At 30.5% G+C, this 21,947-nt stretch overlaps 1 protein-coding gene across 1 annotated transcript in view; it reads right to left on the reverse strand.

The window, feature by feature from the left end:
• LOC111691106 (disintegrin and metalloproteinase domain-containing protein 9) overlaps positions 1-21,947 on the reverse strand; it is a 114,231-nt gene that overhangs the window by 13,314 nt on the left and 78,970 nt on the right. Inside the window, exon 2 of the mRNA XM_023453747.2 lies at positions 2,390-2,571. Within this exon, the coding sequence (XP_023309515.2) occupies positions 2,390-2,571 (182 nt within the window). The remainder of the gene's footprint in view (positions 1-2,389; positions 2,572-21,947) is intronic.

The raw sequence follows: 21,947 nt of genomic DNA on the forward strand, positions 1-21,947 counted from the left end.
TATGATGTACATATATATGTTTTTGCTGTACGTATAGATAATTTCTTTATACGCTCTAGTTTTTGTCTTAATGTTGGCTTTTAGCCGTTTTCTTTTGAATATTTTTACCTATTTTCCGCCTGAATTGTTGCCAAAAGTTTTTACCCATAGAATTTTAATTAGTTTACATTTTACGTTGTGTGCGTTGAAACCAAACAATATTTATAACACTTGAATAAATTTTGCATTTTTTGCGGCCAAATAACTCTTTCCAAGTAAGTAGTTTTGCTGTAGGGGAACAACATAAAACTTTAAACAAATTTTCTATTCAAATAGGTTTTTAGCGAAGTATTGTATATTTTTAGCAAAAGTTGATATTTCTATGTTTTCATCGTAATGTTATTGTTGTGGACATGTCAATTCTCCCAGGCGAGAGAAGCTAGCATAGGTGTCGTGATATTAATTAAGGAGCACAACATTGCTAGTAGCTCGTGGTATGTCAAACCTAACACGATACATTTCATACAAATAGTCGATTAAGCCTGTCATAGTTAGATTTGATACTGTTGGAAGAGAGCCCGTTCTCATACCTACATTGAAACGTTTTTGAGAAATCGTCCTTAGATATTGGAAATTGTAAATATAAGTAACAATGATAGATTTCGTGGCAAATGTCCACTTGTTTGTGTTACAATTCTTTTTTTTTGTTTTCACAATCTCGATAAGCGAACCAAGTCTGTCCATCTTCTCCCTTTTCTTAAACCTCACTTGTAAGATTAAGATGGTTCGTAGCAGTGCTGATAATTCGAATAGCCAGTCAGTGGCTAAGGAAGACTAGTTGGTAACAGCTCCCCTCCAACGTACTGATCGGTTGTAAATTTTAGCGTTGTCCAAGTACGCCGTAACTGCGTGGGTCGTCCATCTCCCAAGAGAAATTCCAAAAACAAAATCAGCTGGTAAAACCTAAACAAGCGGATATCCAACCGGCTGGTTTTTGCCCGGTTGAACAAAGCGAGAATGGCTTGCCTGCCATGGCTAGCTCCTCAACAGCTGCTAAAAAGGTCACTGCGGATCAATCGGTTACTCCAGCGACTTCCGTCAAACTCGATGTCTGGACCAACTACTGCACCTTCTTTCGCTCTCACGGCTATAAAAAAACCTCCTTGCCTCAAAGACCCCTTAAGGCTTTCGTACAAAGGCCAGAAGATTTGCGCTTGCAACTAGGTCAATGAGCTTATGACCTATGGAGCTAAGGCCCTCCTGGCAATGTCGGAGTGTTCCAACCCTCAATCGAACAGAGATCCAGCGGACCAATTTGTTTCTGTAGGACCTTAACGACAGCGTTCGGAGGAAGAACATCTTTTCTTGCAAACCTTACAGCCTATGATTAAACGTAGTAAGCAACTAGGTCAATGAGCTTATGACCTATGGAGCTAAGGCCCTCCTGGCAATGTCGGAGTGTTTCAACTCTGAATCGAAGAGAGATCCAGCGGACCAATTTGTTTCTGTAGGACCTTAACGACAGCGCTCGGAGGAAGAACATCTTTTCTTGCAAACCTTACAGCCTAAGATTAAACGTCCTAAGCAAACTGAAACTCGGATTGTCAACAGACCCTACAGCGAAGTTGCTAAGAACGGTGCCATCTCCCATGACAAATAGGTGATAATCCGGCTGCCTAACAACAGTTTTTTGACTATATAAATTATATTCCGTGGTTCAAATTGTATTGGGGGCTACTATAAAACCGTGGACCGACATACATATATACCAATTAACCTTATTTGTATGTAGATAGTTTCAGCCCTCTATCATTTTGTTTTCAACAGACAGACGGAAGCCGAAATCTTCTTAGAATCTAATAGGAATCTAAAATATATACTTTTCTAGATCTACATAATCATTGGCTTCTAAAATAATACTATTATTTGAAAGCTTTTTGAATTTATGTCTGAATTTTTGAAATGTCAGAATATTATTTATAGACACATTTTTAATTAGCAAATAAGGAATAGTTTTTTTGTCTTGTACGATTTTAACTATCAATTTCGAAAAAAAACTTATAAAATGATTAAAATCATAAATAATTATAGAAAAACCCCGAACAGAATATTTGCTAACAACTACATTTCATCTGCCTTATTAAATTGTAAAGTATGTTAATTCTGAAAACATTTGATCAAGCACACCTCAGATTTGCATGTCTAAAGCAAATTATAAACTTCATTAAAAGTAGACACGCATAGAAGTGGAAAAGAAGTTTAATTGGACAAAAATTAAGCCAAGAGAAAAACAAAAGATTCTGATGATTCATATTGAAAATAATGTTTCAAACTTAAAATTGCCAAAAATGCTGTATAATGTAATTATTAAAGGAAAAGTAAATATAATTAAAATTTTAAAATTACTTACCGCATCTAATGTGTGACGTAGTTCCCTTTTATGTCTGGCATGATGAATTTTTGGACGTATCACAGAATGTGATGAAAAATCTTCATCTAAACTAGGGAAATTATTTGAAGTAGCACCCGTTACAAACTTAGAAGTAGATGATGGTGATGATGATGATGGTGATGACGTTGATGTTGAATAAGCTAAAAGTAAAGAATAAAGAAAAAAAAATTAGAAAATTAGAAAAGACTATATAACTTTTGTTAAAGAATTCTATGTATAATTAAGTAAAAAAGAATATTACATAAAACATTTAACACAGCAATGCTTGATGACACTGAATGTGTGAAAGATTTTGTATTCTAAAGGTCTGATTTAATGACCATATATTACAAAATCCTCTTAAAGAATCTTCAACAAAACTTACAATTACATTCATTTATTTTACTTAATTATACACACATTCTACTTCTTCCATAATAAGCTTATTAGCTGCTAAGTAAGTGGACTTGTAATTAAGAAGAAAAAACTTTTTTTTAATTTGAATTATGAACTTACAAAGTTCGTATTGGAAAATTACTATAAGAACAATTTTGAAGAGATAACTATATAATGCAAAGAATATTGTACATTTAACTACCCTATAATTTATTAAATACGTTTACCTAATGGTATGCTTTATAAAATATGTATAAGTTCGCGCCCAGAAGTATGCAGTAATAAGTATTTTCTTTTAAAAAGGTGTTGCAACTAATTTGATTCATTTGTTTCAAGGTTAGACTCTTGCAACGTTTTGTTATTATTTTCTGTTTGTTTTTGATTAAGTTTTATTTAAAAGAATTGCAGCTAAAAGTAGTTAGTTGTTTTTGTTAAACTCATAAGCCTGAAACTATACAAAATATTTTAATACAAGATAAATAACAATAGATTTCGTTTTGTATAAAAATAAGGAAAAACTAAACATTTCAAAAGAGTTATCTTATAATTTATAAATTGTTACCTAAAGGCATGCTTAATAAAATATGTATTAGGTTGCGCCCAGATGTATACAATAATAAGTCTTCGCTTTGAAAAAGTGTTGTAACAAACTAAAGTAAGTTGTTTCAAGGTAAGACTTTTGTAAAGTTTTTTTTTATGATTAAGCTTTTGTTAAATAAGTTGCCCCTAAAAGTAGGTAGGGGTTTCATTACACTTACAATCCTAAAACTATACTAGTATTTTGAATTTAAATATAAAGAATATTCGATTTCAGCTTCGTGAAAGCCAAGTTTTTCTTAAAAACAAATAGAAAGGAAAACTAATTAATTTGACACCTAATGCTATATTAAATTTGTATAAGTTTAAGCCTAGAAATATGCAATAATAAGTATTTTCTAAAAAAATTGAAGTAACTTTGCAGGTGTTTCATTAGACTAACAAACCTAAAAATATGCAATTCTTTTATAAAAAAATGTGTTTAAACACACATATGCAAACATATGCTCACACATGTGTAGAACGCAAATAAAACCATTCAGATAACTTATTACACTCTGATTTAAAACTCTGAACATAAATCACACGTTTTCCTTCTTAATAGGTTAAACGTTACAAATTCTGTGACTTATTTAATATAACTTTCCAACTTATGAAGATTTACTGGAACTTTAAAAGTCAATTAACACTTCGGTTTCTAACTTTCAAGATACTTGCCGCACATTAAGAGAGTAACTATAAATAAGAAAAAACCAAATCAGTGGTTGGCACAAAGAGAATACTAAAGGCATAACTATGATGTTCTTTTTATTTTCAAATAAATGATTTTATAGATTTCTAAATCTTACTCGCTATTAATTTGCATATAACTTTTAGCTTTCGTTCTCTGGTTGCATTATCTGTCAATCACTGATAAAGATTTAGATAATAGAATACCATCAAGTATGTAAGTATGTAGTTAAAGTAAATTTTCTATGGATAAATGTAATTTGATACTGAAAACCAGTAAAGTAATATGTATTTTGCAAAGTACACTTGTTGGTTTTGAAAGGTGTTCATTCCTATATGTTAACAAAGTTCATCATGACCAATTGGAAAAAGAAGAAGATCATGACAGTAAGATTTGAAGTTGGTAATTTAACTTGAGTGATAAGTATAGTTAAATAGATTATGGCAATAGTGTCACTAAATTAGAAGCCATTAATAGCTTCGGGTCAATAATAAAAATCCAGTTAACCTCTTGGACTTGAGGTAAAAAATGCATATAATCTTAGAACTGTTCACGATTTGTACTATAACACTGATTTTTATAAACAAGATTAAACATGGAATATTAGATCTTGATTTCACTTTGACATAAGAGAGTTGATATTGTAAGGAGAATTACAAAGAAATATGTCGTGTGAACATGGTTGGCTAACGTGGTAGTTCACTGTGCGCGAACAGTCAAGTAGAGTCAAAGGGCCTGCGTTTTGAATGTACCACTCCACTCGTCAGATGTATTATTATATAGTGTTAGACTTAGCCTGTAGCCATGAGAAATCTCAGGATTTCATTAAGCCTAAACTCAGATATCTCACCAAGGTAAGATATGAAGTAACTGCAAGAAAGCGCTTTTTCTTAACAGTTGGAGCAGGGCATACGCAGAGAAGATGGAAGACCATTTCTTCCCTTTCCCTGTCTTTGCAACTGCCACAGTGTTCATTAAAGAGGGGCCTAAGCCGACTTGCATATCTGCCTAGCATCCAGTGTTTTGTTATTACTGCTATTAATCTCGATGTAACCCGTCTGGTCTTCCTTTAAAAACTTTTGCGTTTTTAAAGGGGACCATAATAATTTTGACCCTAAACATATGTCCAGACTATTTAACCTTTCAGGCTTCTAAAGAAAGGAAATGAATATACTGCTCTTGATAAAACCTATTGCTACTAAAACGATGTTGAAGATATTAAGAGCAGTTTTTTTCTGACAATATTATCCGCCTTTATTTATTATATTATTTCCATAATAGTCCCTATACATTGGGACCCAAACAAGGGTAATGTCAGACAGACCACGCAACCTTGACAGTTCCTATTATTCTTATCTGAATAATAGGCAAATTGACTATCGACAGAAATTCTTATGTTTGCCCAAATATTGAGCTTATGTAGTATCCTCCAGGCTGATATTTTCTTAAATTGGCCAGCTTCGTTACAGAAAAACCGATCAGAACCGATACCCCAGTTCATTTTAGAACCATCTGTAAAGATGCTGGTAAGTTACCCCTATAGCATTCACTTCTGGAAGAAACTCTGATTTTGATAATTTTATCAATGGCTGTGTGTTGGATAATGTAGTCGAAAGGTTGGTTCAAGATTGGAGGACATGATAACAGACCTTTCAAGTTTGAAATTTTATTAAAGAATTTATATAAATCTAAAGATCTATTAGACAACTGACTACTAACTAGCCCTTGCAATAGTCTAGTTTATGGACTAGTCTGTGTATTATTATTATTATTATTAATTGGATTTTTATTTAGGTTAACTATTAAACTATTTATAAAAATTAACAAAACTAAATTTAAATGCAAATCCATTCAATCGTCTGTCAAACAAACGTCTCAACATCACTACAATTTTCATAAAAAAAACACATGTAAAGACCATTTTTTTTCTCACGCCTTTTCTATATATTTATAAAAAAACAAATTGTAGTTACAAGCTTAATATTACAATAATCTGTTATCACGAGAAACCAATAAAATAGAAAAACTAAAAAAATAGGTCACATAAAGACTCCCCCGCGTATAATGTAAACAACAATTATATGACCTCACATGGTTCTCAGATACAATTTACTCTAAAAAGAAAATCTGTAAACTACAAGTACAAGTATTTACAGATGGTTATTTCATTAGGAACCAATAACCAAAGTGTTTGAGTAGCTCAGGCATGAATGCATACAATTTACATATGTATGTATGTTTGTATGTATATGACGCCAATTGGTTTGCAAGTTGTAGCTTCTTCTATGCCACTTCTAACAGACATTTATCTTTTTATACCCTACACCACTATAGTGGGGAGGGTATTATACATTTGTGCTTATGTTTGTAACATACAAAAATATTGGTCCAATACCTTAAAGTATACCGATCGATTTAGAATCATTTTTGAGTCGATTAAGGCATGTCCGTCCGTCTGTCTGTCTGTCCGGCTGGCTGGCTGTCCTTGTAAACCTTGTGCGCAAGGTTTACATTATCTCTCTAAAAATTGGCACAAATAAGTTTTTTATAAGTATAAATGACACTGCAGATTTTCGTAAGGATCGGCCATTATTTGACCCTTGCCCCCATACAAACCCCCCTTCAAAAAATTTCTTAAACGTCTAAAATTGACTTGTAACCATTTGTATCGCAGTGAAACTCAACAAAATTAACTGTTATTTAAAAATATATCCTTTTCCCAAATTTACCGAGGATCGGCCCATATTTGACCTATATAATGACTCATTTAGAAATTTTTGCTTAATATTTGCTTAAATATTTTGGAATTATGTTAATATTCAACATAAAAGATTCTTTATAAAAAATAAAAATTTTTAAAATATACTAATGGTGTAGGGTATTATATGGTCGGCCATGGCCGACTATACTTTCCTACTTGTTTTTTGATGCTGTGGATCTCGCATTCTACTTCATTACGAAAATATTTTGATGTATGACAAAAGTGTTGATGTATACAGACAACGAATGGTTGACATAAAAAATCAACAACATTTTCTTATGCCTTTTGCATTTTGACGAATTCGTCAAAAAAAATATAAATTTAGATGAAATTTTGTGAGTTTCCGTAAATATATCTAGAGCAAAGTAGAGTGTTTTCTTTTACTTAAGGGGTTTTGTTATTTTTATTGTTGTTTCGTTGTTTTGTAAACTGATGCCTGTTGACTTGAGATTTTTTTCTTCTTTTCTTATTATTGATTTTTTATGTAAATTAATTGTAACATACTCTCGGAACACATTTATGATGATAAATGATAGACTAGAGTAATTTTTATTGTTGTAGGAGAATGTAAATGTAATTAAATATGGCGCCATAGATTATTATGCCAATGCCCAGTTTAATGTGTGACAAGTGACATTGTTTAAATTGTTAAGGAAAAAAAATAAACTAACTGAGAATATTAATTAAAGTAGCAGAGAGGGAAGGTAACCTTGTGGTAGTATAGGAGTAAGGTTTATCACTTACTTTTATGCTGTAAAGTAATGTTGAGAAAAAGTAGTTTAAGCTTACTTGGTAAGGTCTTAACTTAGAGATCTTTTTGTAATTTTTCACCACGAAAGGTTATTCTATAGACTTGTTCATAAATCAATCAATAGACTAGTATATAGATTAGTGGGTAGAGTAAGCAGTTAGGTGATAGACCTGATCTCAGACAAGTCCATAGAATAGGTAATAGACAGGTAGTAGATTACTCCATCGAGCAGATGGATGATGTCAAGTGTCGGCGACAGCAGCTTAACCGTTTCTGGTCGTCGGCGACTTATTATATAAAATGTCGACGGCAGCTAAATTAAACTTTTTCTTCAGAAATTAACTGTATAAGCGTTCATTACATTGACAAATCTCTGTATAATAGTCTGTTTTATAGAAAACTGTCTCTATATAAGTGAATTACCACAAAAACACAACCCCCGCCCCCCCGGACATGTTTACTTGATGAGTGTCACATGGTGTATTGCGACCCGGGGGTAGATAGGTTCTACCAATACCTATGGTCTTCCGGGACTATTAATTGGTTTTGACAATTTACTGCCTGGCCTAGTCCTTGCATAAATTGAAAAGAAATCTGGGACTACGGGTGGCCAGTCGCCCGCAGGACTATGTTCAGGCTGGACAGTTGGTTAAGGTTCTTTCGGGATTCAAGTAGTGGCTGTGGTTAAAACCCGGGAAGAGGGTTGCTTGGTTAAAAGGCTGATACAATGTGAATATGATTTTCATGATACATTTCTGTTATCGTTCCTAGATGCTGGAGCGGTACGAATTACAGAGCATGATTGTGGATCAATAAAATGTTGGATACTGGTTCATAAACAAGTCTTTAATTTGAACATGGATTAGTTTATAGGTCGAAAATTGATATTTTGAAGATTATTTAGTTAATAGGTTAGTCTATAAAATTGACCAAATACTGGTCCTTGTAATAGTCAATAGACTAGTCTATATACATATATACTAGTGCACTGACTAGTCAATAGTCTAATACATAGAGAAGTCAATAAACTAGTCTAAAGAATAGTTCATAGACTAGATGATAGAGTTAATTCGTAGATAAGTCTACCTAAGTATTCCATAAACTATGACTAGTCTAAAGACTAGTCAATAGTTTAGTCAATAAATAAAAAAACGAATATCCCTAAAAACAACACTTTTTGTAAAAAAATGTCCCTGCCTTTTTAAGTATTTTTTTCCATAATGAAAACTTATTTATATTTTTCTTTTATTCTTACATTTAACATTACACTACCCTTTCTAAAACAATATTCTGATCAAATTTATTTTCAATTGATTTCCCTTAACAGCCTTTAGTGAAAATCTTTTAACAAACCATAAATTAAGAAAACATGACACACACTCATGTTAAATACTTTATTACTTTAAAATGAAAATTAGCCATTAAAAAAAGACTTTTTTCCAGATCCGTATACATATACTAAAATAAAAAAGGGGAAGAAAAGTAATGCAAGACAAAACTTTATGAAAGTCTCATGTGTCATATTAATAATAAACGAATGACATGTCAAAAAATATACAGACACTATGTCACTCTGTTAACTCTTTCATAAACGGAATAGAACAAAACGAAAAAAAATTTAAAAGCATATTTTTCATAAAATATTTTGGAATTTTCTATACTTAATAAGCTTTAAAATGTCATGATTATTAGACATAAAATAACTCGTTAAAAGACAGACAACTTTAAATGAGCGAAAAAAAAGAAATTATTCAAAAATTTGTTTGAATAATTTTATGACAAATTATGACGTTTTGTTACTAAAGTTCTTACATATGTGTCATTTTGTAAGATTTTTTTTGTTATAAATTATTAACGTTGCAGCTTTTTTTTGTAACATGTTTATGTATATTATTTAAAACACCCCTTAACATTGTTGAAGTCGTTTGTTTTTAGGCAGCACGGCACGTGTGGTAATACGTGTTTCTTTTTATTTGTCAAGATTTATGTAAATTGTAAGACAAACAATAATAAAAATAAAAATATATATTTTTCAGGTTTAAAAATATATTTTGTAAAAAAAAGCATTGTTTGTATTTTCCCTTTAAAGGTTCTACCCAGCAGTTTTAAACATGTATGTGTTTGTAAGTTGTTAGTAAATTGTAATTAGAGGGTAATTTTATTTTATAAGTAATTAATTTAAATTATATTACATTTTTGCATTACTAATTTAGTGCAAAAAATACATGAATTGATTACCTAATATATGAAAGGTAATCGATTTTTCAGTTAATCTTTCTTTGTCTTCCTAGGACTTGTATGTGTTACAACAACCTTTAACATATTATTATACCCTTCACCACATCAGTCATAGAGGTTTGTTTTTGATTTATAATTTTAATCCATTTGATTAATAAAAAAAATTTTAGCTTCGGAATTGACTTTTTAGCATTACCGGGTAACGAACATCATACATTTAATATAATGTTTAATCGTGCAGAGGGAAAATAATATTGACTTTATAATTTTTATTTAAATATAATGATGTTTTCTTTAATAAATACATAAGCATATATTTTATAAAATTGATAAAATTTTTATGAAATGAAATCATACGGAAGTTAAATAAATTCATATGGAATCAATTAATCAGTAAATGTTAAGTTAAAACATATATAAATATTTATACCCTACACCACTAAAAAATATTGGTCCTACAACCAATCGGCTCAGAATCATTTTCTGAGTCCGTTTGTCCCTCCTTCTGTCTGTCTGTGTGTCCATGTAAACCTTGTGCGCACGCTATAGGTCGAATTTTTAAGATAATTTGATGAACTACTCATCCTTAAATGTAGAATCGTACTGGTCCGAATCGTGCTTTATTCAACTATTTCGTATTTTATTCAAGTAAATTCCTACTTGTAGCTATGGATTCAAATACGGATTTCTCGATTAATGATAAATGATTCTGTTCGGTTATGTTGTATGAAAGAAAGATTATGATAGTGTAAGGACTGCCTTCAAATTTTTAACCGACTTGGATTGATTTAAGTCTGGATTTCTGTACTATTTTTAATTGTATAAAGGCAAATTATATGTCTCGACTAGGTGAAGATATCTTAATGAAGGAATAAGATATAACAGCGTATCGACTGCTGTCGAAAGATTTTCGAACTTATAACCAATCTGGATTGATCCTTTTACGGATTTCTTGATCCTTTTTTTAGTGTATAAATTAGAAAAGTGATTCTGTTCGTTTAAGTTGTCTTAAATAGGAAACCATTGTCCAATTTACAATCGGTGTTGTAAGGTTGTATCGTAGTATGTCTTAATTTTTTATTATTGGTTTGTTTTTGTTAAAAAAATGAAAATTTTTTATGACTTACAACGCTACAACTATACGATATCGATTGTGAATTTCAAATTGTGTTGCCTTCGGATATTTTAAGAACTAGTTGTGAAGTCAGTAGTGAATCCTTTTTTTGTCTTAAATAAAAAACAATTGTCCAATCCACAATCGGAGTTCTAAGGTTGTATCGTAGTCTTCTCAAGAGACTAACAAAGAACACCTGCCATTCAAGATAGTCAAAATGCTTATTCAGAACAATCATCTATTATGTGATGAGTAATGCTTATCTCCTTAATATACGTATACTCCGCTAGAAGTCAAACATAAGTGCAGTTAACTCCGATACATACTCGGATAATCCCTAAAATAAGAATGAAGGTAAAGAAGAATTGCAGCCTACTACTCAGACAGAACTCCCTTTAATCCAATTGGCCATCAGAACGCCAATATGCTTTTTTCAGACAAATCATCTATTATGTGATGAGTAATGTTCAACTTTTTGAGACCATGCAGACATGGTCGTATTTGATAGCACGAACTCCAACAATAAGATAAAATTGATATCCTTGATATACGTATACTCCACCAGAAGTCAGAAATAACTGCAGTAAGGCCCGATACATGCTCGGGCAATTCCGATATACATACATATATATAAACATTCAAGGCTGAAATTTGCTATAATTATAGTAATTCTCTACTAAACATCGTAACGGTAACAGAAAAAGTGAGGACCCCACTTTTCTGAACATTTCTTTATTTTCCAAATAAGCTCCCCTAAAACTTAATTAAACCATAAAACATCTTTCAATTTAATCGATAACAGCATTACAATTTATATAATTTTTCATTTTAAATGCCTTCTTTTCTGCTATCTGCTGCCACAAATCATTCTAATGTACTAATTTCGAATGCAGTTGAGTGTATTTGTTGGACTTTAATTTCCCCTATGACAATGTATCTACAAACAGACTGTTGGATTTACAACATCTCTCGTTGGTTATTTAATGACTTGTGATGGCGTCAATAGTAGAAAAAAAAAACAACAAGAACTAATGAGTTTTTATTTTCTGACTTCATTTCGTTTTTTCCTATTTTAAAATTTAACATAAACATATGGTTGTGCTGATGATGTTGCAAGTCCTGGCCTTATCTATGAGGGATGCATTTTATAGTGGGAATATTTGTTTCAACAAACATACTCTAAAAGAGCAAACAAATTACAAACAAACAAACTGCTAAAAGCTAACTGCTAAAAACCTAAATGATGTGAATTTCCAATTAAACTAAGAGAGGCACCACACCTCAACTAAGAAAACCTTTAGGGTAATAAGAAACAAAAACAACAAAATTTTATATGTAAACAGTGTAAAGACTATAAATTATATACTACCGTTAAGATAGTCGAGTTAAATCTAATTTTTTTCATTTGGAATCCTTTAACACCTTTTACTCCTCTGGCATTTTTAATTTAAACATTGAATAAAACTAAAATAAAGCCCAATTGAGAGCCTTATCCATATGTGTGTATGTGTATGTGTTTGTTTTAAATTTCTAATTTTAATGACGAGAGTAATGAGGTGAGGATTTTTCACAACTTTAAATGTTCCTAGAGTATCACTCACTCTAAGCTATGTGATGAATTCAAATTATTTATAACAGTTTTGTGTTTTTTTTTCTTAATTTTAAAAATGGCTTGAGAACAAATTGTGTCAATGTAAACAATTTGAAATATATTTCAGAAAGTATATAGTAGATAGAATAACTCTAAGATATACTACTTTCACATTCAACAAAATAAACACATCATTTACATAAAGGATTTCGTAAATAGTAAGGACGATAATGATGAAAAGGGTGCTAAATTATAGAAACGTTGTTGGATATTCTAGGCGCGTGTATTATTTTTAAAATTGTGTTAATATCTTACTTTATTCACATTTTAAGCGACCTCCAGCCGCTAGATACACACCCACATCCATAGATACTTTTATATATTTACTACAGTTACAATATGTGTTGTTAAGTAAATATTGTTTCTTGTTTTTTTTTTCGCCTCCACGTATGTTACTTAGTTTCATTATCCTTTTTCCCATGTCGCAAGCGTTGTGTGTAGTTGCCATTGTTGTCGAAAAATCAATATGAAAATGTGTGAATTATGTCGCCCTATACGCAACAAAATGAGCTCGAGAGAGTTCGAAAGAAAAGGTGTTGACTTGTTACAAATAAGCCAAGTGTTTAAATATTTACTTACACCATATTGCTGGGGAAAGTGTGAAGGAAAAGATTTTATTTATAAGTTCTAAAAGAAACATAATTATCCATATTTTAAATGAAATTTTCCAACAATTTCTATGAAGGGGATTGTTAAATCTTACAATGTTGTCAGAAAAATGTTCAGAGAATGTCTAACAACTATGTCAACTTACATGTTTTGTCTTGCAACATTGTTAGAAATGCCTTTTTTGACAACGTTTCGGAACAAAAAGTTTGTAGATATTTTTTGAACATTTTTTTGCCAAAGTTGTAAGATCTGACAAACGTGTATCATAGCCATTAGAATTTGCTTTCATTCGGAATACACTTTCAAATCAAACCATTAAACGCAGTAAAGAGATTGGAAGTTTAAACAACCTCCTACCTAGCCCCAATTGGTGAATCGTCAGTATAGACTAGAGAGAGAGAGAGAGAGAGAGAGAGAGAGAGAGAAAGAACAGTCAAATAATAAATAAAATCAAAATCCATGTGACGTTGTCATTATGTAACACTGAGAAGAAACTACTAATCCTAGTCCTTCATTGACACAAATGTGAAGCTGAAGGATGTACTTCGAGAGCTTTAAGAAACCTTAGTTTTCTATAACGAGAGAGGGTTCTTGACACTGTTTTGTCGACTTTTGTTAACATAATAGATCATTTAAATTAATTATAAGCCAAAAGGCCCTATTTGGGGGGTACGGTTGTATGAGGGCTAGTCGAAATAATGGACCGATTTTAATTGGCTTCATCCTTGGGCCAAAAGAAGCGTGTGTGCCAAATTTCATCAAATTATCTGGAAAATTGCGACCTGTACCTTGCGCACAAGGTTTACATGGACAGCCAGCCGGACAGACGGACGGACGGACGGACATAGCTTAATCGACTCAGAAAATGATTCTAAGCCGATTGGTATACTTTAAGGTGGGTATAGGACGAATATTTTTGTATGTTACAAACATCAGCACAAACCCAATATACCCTCCCCTCTAAAGAGGTGTAGGGTATAACAAGTAGGAAAGTATAGTCGGGCATGGCCGACCATATAATACCCTACACCATGAGTATATTTTTACAATTTTTACTTTTATACAATTTTTATTTTTTGTAAAGAAACTTTTATGTTAAATATTACCATAATTCCAAAATATTTAAGCCATTTATTGATAAAAAACTAAAATTTCTAAATGAGGCTTTAATAGGTCAAATATGGGCCGATCCTCGGTAAATTTGGGAAAAGGATATATTTCTAAATAACAGTTAGTTTTGTTGAGTTTCATTCCGATACAAATGGTTACAAGTCAATTTTAGACGTTTAAGTCATTTTTTGAAGGGGGGTTTGTATGGGGGCTAGGGTCAAATATAGGCCGATCCTTACGAAAATCTGCAGTATCATTTATTCTTATATAAAACTTATTTGTGCCAATTTTTAGAGAGATAGCAGAATATAATTATAGCATAAAAAGTTCAAATCGGGAGGTACGATTGTATGGGGGCTAGATGAAATAATGGACCGATTTCAACCATTTTCAATAGGCTTCGTCCTTGTGCCAAAAAACATGCTTGGTCCAAATTTCATCAAATTATCTTGAAAATTGCGGCCTGTACCTTGCGCACAAGGTTTACATGGACAGCCAGCCAGCCGGACAGACGGACGGAAGGACGGACATGTCTTAATCGACTCAAAAAATGATTCTGAATCGATCGGTATTGGACCAATATTTTTGTATGTTACAAACATCAGCACAAACGTATAATACCCTCCCCACTATAGTGGTGTAGGGTATAAAAATAGCTCCTTATCTTCAATTAAACTGAACTCCAATGGAGTTTGATATTGATAATTTGATAATTATTGTGTAGTCCATAACATCGTCAATATAATACTTGAAGGTAATAGTTTGCTATTTACGTTGAGTAAGCATCAAGACGTTGGAAAGCGAAAAGATGGCGTATCGTTTCGTTAAAGTACTCTTTATTGCGCCTTCAGGTGGAACATATGAACAATAAGTTAGTACAGCACTTAATTAATTCTCAATCAAACAACTAATAGAGAAAGTCAGTTGTGATGATTACACATCAATGTAATTATACTCCGAAGAACTAAGTGGGAACTATCCACTTTTCCTGGAACTATCCACTAAGTTTGGATCAAGGGATCATCTATACATTTTAAATTGACTTTTTTCTTAAAAAGATGGCTGACCTTTAAATTACCATATGATGTCATATTGAAAATTCTTGGTAACCAAATTGCTAAACTCACCTTAGAAGATCATTTACAAGAAATAAGACCTTAAAAGCGCTGTTCTTATGATATATATCGACCAGAACTGAAATACCAATCTTATTAAGAACAAAGGCTTATTTTGCCTCTAAAGGCAACATGATCAAAGGGGATTAACATCAGAATTAATTCAAAATCTCAAAATCCCGCTCTTAATCGACAAGTTTTTTTGAAGGATCTTAAAGTGGAAAACTGACTCTTAAGATACTATAGTTAAACTTTATTTTAAACTCAGTAAATTTTCCTTTAACTATAAATATGTTTTTTTTTCTAATCAATTCATTAAATGTCATATAAAATATTCCTACGTCTAAACTTAACATTTCCTATTTCCGGTATAAAATTCTATAAGATTGATTAGATTACAAAATAAATGAAGGGATTTCAAAGTAAAAACAAAGAAAATGACAACTAAGTAATAATCACTCATGCATTAAACATTGATTTAAATATTTTAAACAAATAAACAGTTAAATTGACATTAAATAAGAAATTATTTCAATGAATTGATAAAGTTCATTTTCATTAATAAAGTTTAAACCTTAAAATGTTTTCTTTACTTCCTTAAATCATAAAACAAAAAACATTCGAAAACTAAATAAAGTCTTAATAAAAATCTATTTATGTTAATAAATAAATAAAACTAAAAGAAAAAAGAATTGATAATAAAAACATAAAACTAAATAGAGTTTATGTCTACTGTCTTCAATTTCAAATAAAATCGAGTTTTTATTTTCTCAACTCAAACAAACAATATAAAATAAATTTAAAAAAAAACTACTTTAAACAATTGACTAGACTCCTCTCGATAGTCATAAAAAAGTAAAAGGCAAAAAATTTCGAATAAATTTTAAAAGCACGCGCCCTTTTTGAAATATAATTGAAACAAAAACTAGAAGACTAGATCAACTAAACAGAAATTGCCACAAAATATAGACTTTGTAAACATGATTTGAATAAATCCAATACACAACCTTCTATTACATATGACTTTATAAAAATTTTCAAGTTATAAGAGTTTTTTTTCCAGTAAAAGCATTAAGTGTTTGTACAAATGCCACCTCGTTTTTCATTTCTTGTTTTCCTCCTATACAGGGACAATACAATAATGCACTTAGTTACTATTTTTTTTTTCTTGCATTTAGGTTTAGTTAGATTTACATGCCTCAAGTTTGTCAGTTCCTAAGTCTATCTAGCTGTCTGTCTGTCTAGTTTTTCTTTTATTCTTGTAGCAGAAGACACTTACTCATCACAAAAGGGCATAACATTGACTGAATTATTCATAAAGTCAAGAATATCAATGTGCAACTTGAATACGACAGTACCCAACCAACGATATAGTGTTATTATTTCTTTATGGAAATTATTAGGAAGGAATAAAAAATAAGAACAATTTACAAGTAAATATATATATGGAAAATTAATGAAACATATTTATAAAAAGGAAAATTGAACGAAAATCTTTTATAAAAAGTATAATTTATGGAAAAAATTTTTTAAAATAAGAATTTAAAGATAATTTTAATTAATTTAGAAAATTTATCAAATTTTGTTATAAAAAGAAAATTTTTGGAAAATTGTTAAAAAAGGTTGAATTTATTGAATTTTTTTTATAAAAAGAAGAATTTATTTAAAATTTTCTATAAATAGAAGAATTTAATGAAAACTTTCTCCAAAAAAGAGAATTTAACTGGAAATTTTCTATTCAAAAAGAGAATTTATTGAAAATTTGTCTATAAAATTAGAAATCTATCGAAAATTTTCATTAAAAAAGAGGATTTACCCTAAAATTCCATATAATAAGAAATTATGAAAAAATTATTTAAAAAGTAGAATTTTAAGATATTTTTAGTAATTTAAAAAATGTATGGAACCTTTTATAAAAAGGATTATTTTTTGATATTTTTTATAAAAAGAAGAATTGATTATTAAAAAAATTTCTATAAAAGAGATGATCTTACTGGAAATTTTCTATAAAGAACTATAGTATACTGCTTGTTGTAGAATTTTTAGTAGACAAGGTGCTTATTTGATATCTCAGAAACTGCAATATCTATAGTCCTGAAATTGTTTAGCGACATTAATAAGAATATTTGTAAAACAAATAGGCGGAATCGTTATAGGGGACGTGTCAACTTATATATTACGACAAAAAGTGTGTGGACTAGCAGCAGGGGGCGTGGCACCTTCTTTATTAACAAAACCACGTTTATCTTGGAAACTATTAAATTTCGTAAGAAATTGCTGGACTACCAATGTGGGGAGCGATACATCCCAAATGAATTAAAAGCAAAAATTCGTTTATCTGCGAAATAAATAGAACTTGATTCCTAAAATTTTACACCAATAACTTAAATATTCATTAAAACATTTTGGTGAAAAAAGGGCAGACTTTCATTCAGGGGATCTTGGAATCCCCTTTCAATTGAGGATTTAAATAAAATGTCTTTTATTACATTTTATTAAAAAAGTCTCTTAAATTCTGAGAATTTACTACGTTACAAACCCTAATCGTTACATTTTGATTGTGTTAGTTTAAGAAAAAGTTTAGTTTGTGTACTCTACGTCAGACTGAGTTCCACAAAACTGACAATATATGTACATACATATATGGGTGTTACAGTGGGCATAACCACTGAAAATAAAAAATTTACAAAATTTTCTATTAAAGGGCTTGGTGTGGCATACAAAATATGTATCATATTTCGTTGCAAGTAAAGGTTTGGGTTATGACTATGCATTTGTGCTAAAAAGGTTAAGTGTATGTGTATAGTTTGAATATTGATTTTTGAAAAAACAAAACTAAAGAAATTAAAACCAAATAACAATAAGGATATTAACTAAAGCTTACAATTAGCTAACATTAAAAAGTACAAAATTCTGTTATAGTTTTTTAAATAAAGAATAACTCTTTCCTTCTTACATAAAACTTTTGCTTGGCTAAGTGCATACCCTTAATGTAAGGTTATGACTAAAGTATTTAAAAGTCTTTACAAAGGATTTATGAGGCTTTGAAAACCTTTAAGACCTTCTTAACTGACATGAATGAAATTAAAAAAGAAAATATATAAAAATGTGAAGAAAAAAACTAAACTAAAAATAACATGACCACAATCTATTTTCTCAACATTGTTGGTTGTTTTTTTGTTTTTACATTTTTCTCTCCTCTTAACATAACTCCGGCAAAACTCGTGGTTAACACGTACACATGACAGCCGTGCCAGTAGCTAAAGAAAGAACTTTACAACATTTCCGGCCCAGAAAACAACGAAACAAAAAAAATTTAAATTAGTTTTTTTCAGCATAATACACGTGGTTTTTTTCAACATTTTTCCACTTTTTTCGGTTGTTGGTTTTCGTGAGGAAAACTACTTACATGGACTATACAGAAAAGAAGCAAAACATTTACATACTTATAAATTATTTATAGCTAGATTTATACGAACATACATATATGCATATGTTCAAGATTTATATGCTTAACTTTTCTGAGGTTTGCTGTTGGTTGTTGCTGTCTCTGCCTTTCAAATCCTGACAGTGTAAAAATTTTAATTTTGAGTGAACATCAAACAACAATATCACAAAAAAACTAGAGCAACACGCAGCCTTCAGTTATATTCTTAACTTGTAATTATATAAATATTAAAAAAAAAAACTAAAAAGTATGAAAATTATAACAATTGTAAAGGATAGTTTTTATGTTTGTTTGTTTTGTTTTTCTACTTCTTAATACTTCAAACAACAGCAGGTACTTAAAAACTCATATTTTCTTTATCATTATGATAAGAAAAAAATATACAATTTTATCATAAATCCTTTTTTTTCTAAGGGGGTTTTCCCAAAAGGTCTTTATTTGTTAGTTGTAATCTTGAAAAATATAGAAACATACACACTTTAGTTCTCTAATATGTCCATTAGATTGCGCCATAGGCGGTCAATTTCTTTATATGTATTCGAAAGTTATTACTTGAAAGATATTTGAAAAAGGCTTAGGCTTATCCTTAACTAATATTGGAAATCTTTTCTACAGAGATTGTGTGTGTATGTGTGCGTGTGGTTCAAATTGTAGTGGGTATTTATGTGCGTTTTTTTTATTCTTAAATTATAGAGTTTATAAAGATTATTTTTTTATGAATATTATTCAAAACTTTTCAGGCGATCGATATGAACATTTACTGAGAATTGAAAACATGAACACAGGTGTTTTTCTCATACAACCCAGCAAAGCGAAAAGAATTTTTAGCTAATTCTGACGATTTTTAACCAATGGATTGACTTGAAAACGATCTACCAGGCAACCCTTAATCCTTCAATTAAGAACTTAGGTAGCATTCTGGGAAGGTTCAACTATTTAATATCTTGACATATTAGCGCCATTGCAGAATATCAGACAGTATAAAATTAATCTCAATGCAACATCACTTATCTAAAGTGTTGGGGTCACTCCTGCTAATGGCTTCCGGTATACCGGAAGGTGACCACACTTTTGATGTAACTAGAATGAAATCCTTCCATCAATAAATGACCCATTCTAATGCAATAATTAAGCTCTTAAAGCCCGCGAAACTATACTACTTAGATGGCCCTGTTGTTCCGCCAATAGCACTTATACAGAGGGGGAAAATATATACACGACTGGTTCCAAATCGACACTATACGACGACACTATGTAATGTAAGATAACGCAACGTTTTCCAATAATTGCCCCGACAATTTGAGAGGTAGGCCTCAACCAATTCTCTAAACAATATGTATCATTTTGGGAAAGCAACAGCACCAGAGAACTTCTCTGAAATAAGAGATTTACTAAATCAGTACATGTCTCCTGTCGGACAGAGGAGACATCACTACCATACATCAGTTCCATTTTAAGACCATAAGAAACGGTCAATCCGACAATTTCCCTAACGCACGAAGAGTAAGAGATACTCAACGGGATCAGGAATCCAGCATAGGTTGTGCTGTAACATTACCCAGTGACATCTGTTGAGATGGCAACAGCACCGGACAGATAATCAAGACATATGTGGCCTAGAATATTTCAGTCATTTAAACAACAAAGTAAGTAATGTACAGGGTAAATAGTAGTGATTATAAAGTAAGTAAGACATTCATAATGATAGAAATATATATATGTTAATATTAGCGGCTTATGTTAGATCTTATAAGAATATAATAAAATTATACTGAATGAAATTTCTGTACACATTCTTTGCTGGGTTATCATGTGCACGAAGTGCTTGTTAAATAAAACTATTTTTTTTCAGACTCATACACATTGTTGCAACATGCAAGCCAAGTGTATTTAATTTTACATGTTTTTATCTATGCAAATTTTAATAACATTTAATCTGTGGTTTCTTATGCTGATAACCTACATAAGATGGAAAATATTTATTAAACAAAACTAAATATTAAATAAAAGTAAAGTAGTGTTTTGCTTAAACTTTATTTAATTGAAGAGATTTTTATCGAAAAAAAAAAACAATTGCGCAAAGAAAAATTAAAGCCAATTAAAGTGAAAAAAATATATGAAAAATAAAATGTTAGAGATTTTAGTTAGAGATTAAATATATTTATCGATATTTTAAATAAGGAAATATTATTCTGAGAAATTTTTTTTAAAGATTTATTATTGATATGCAATAATTAACATAATGTAATAACACTAACAAATTATTTAAAAAATTGTGCATTAATATTAAATTCCACTTAACCTAAAAAAACCCTTAAAAAATCTATACTCTTAAAACAAAATTAATAAATCATAATACCCACCACCATAAGAGCTAATAGAAATATTTTTCTCAAATATTAAAAAATAACTAAATATTCAAACAATTATTCTAAATGACACATTTGTACAAATTTCACAGTCACTTAATATTAACGAAAAACGAAATATGTTGTCATAGATACTATAGATGTATTTTAAATGAATATTAAGTCATAAATTCAATAGATTCGAATAACACTTAAACAAATGGCATTTTATTTTATTATCATCATCTCTATAAAACACATGAAAAATTTACAACATCAGATCAGATGTTGTAAATTGAAAATAAATAAATTGAACACTCAATTAAGTATTTGTAAAGAAATGTTAAATGAGAGAACATTTTAAAGATGGAAAATATATCGGACAGATAAATCGAAAATGCATAAAACAATTTAAATGCAGTAATATTTTGGAGTAAATAAAGTTTTTTTTTTTCAGTTTCTTTCTTCAAAAGAAAGTGTAATGCAACAATTTACGAGGGGTGTACGAAAAGTTGAAATTGTTAGGCTAAAGCTTTTGAAATTTTTCATTTGCTGGTTTAATAGTTTTCATCTTTAATGATACTTTTTTCTCTATGTGTAGAAAATTTTCCTAAAATTAAAAACTGAACTAGAACTGAACTAGAACTGAACTAGAACTGAACTAGAACTAACTTGAACTGAACTAGAACTGAACTAGAACTGAACTAGAACTGAACTAGAACTGAACTA

Source organism: Lucilia cuprina, chromosome 4 (genome assembly GCF_022045245.1).
Source record: "Lucilia cuprina isolate Lc7/37 chromosome 4, ASM2204524v1, whole genome shotgun sequence".
Lineage (NCBI taxonomy): Eukaryota > Metazoa > Arthropoda > Insecta > Diptera > Calliphoridae > Lucilia > Lucilia cuprina.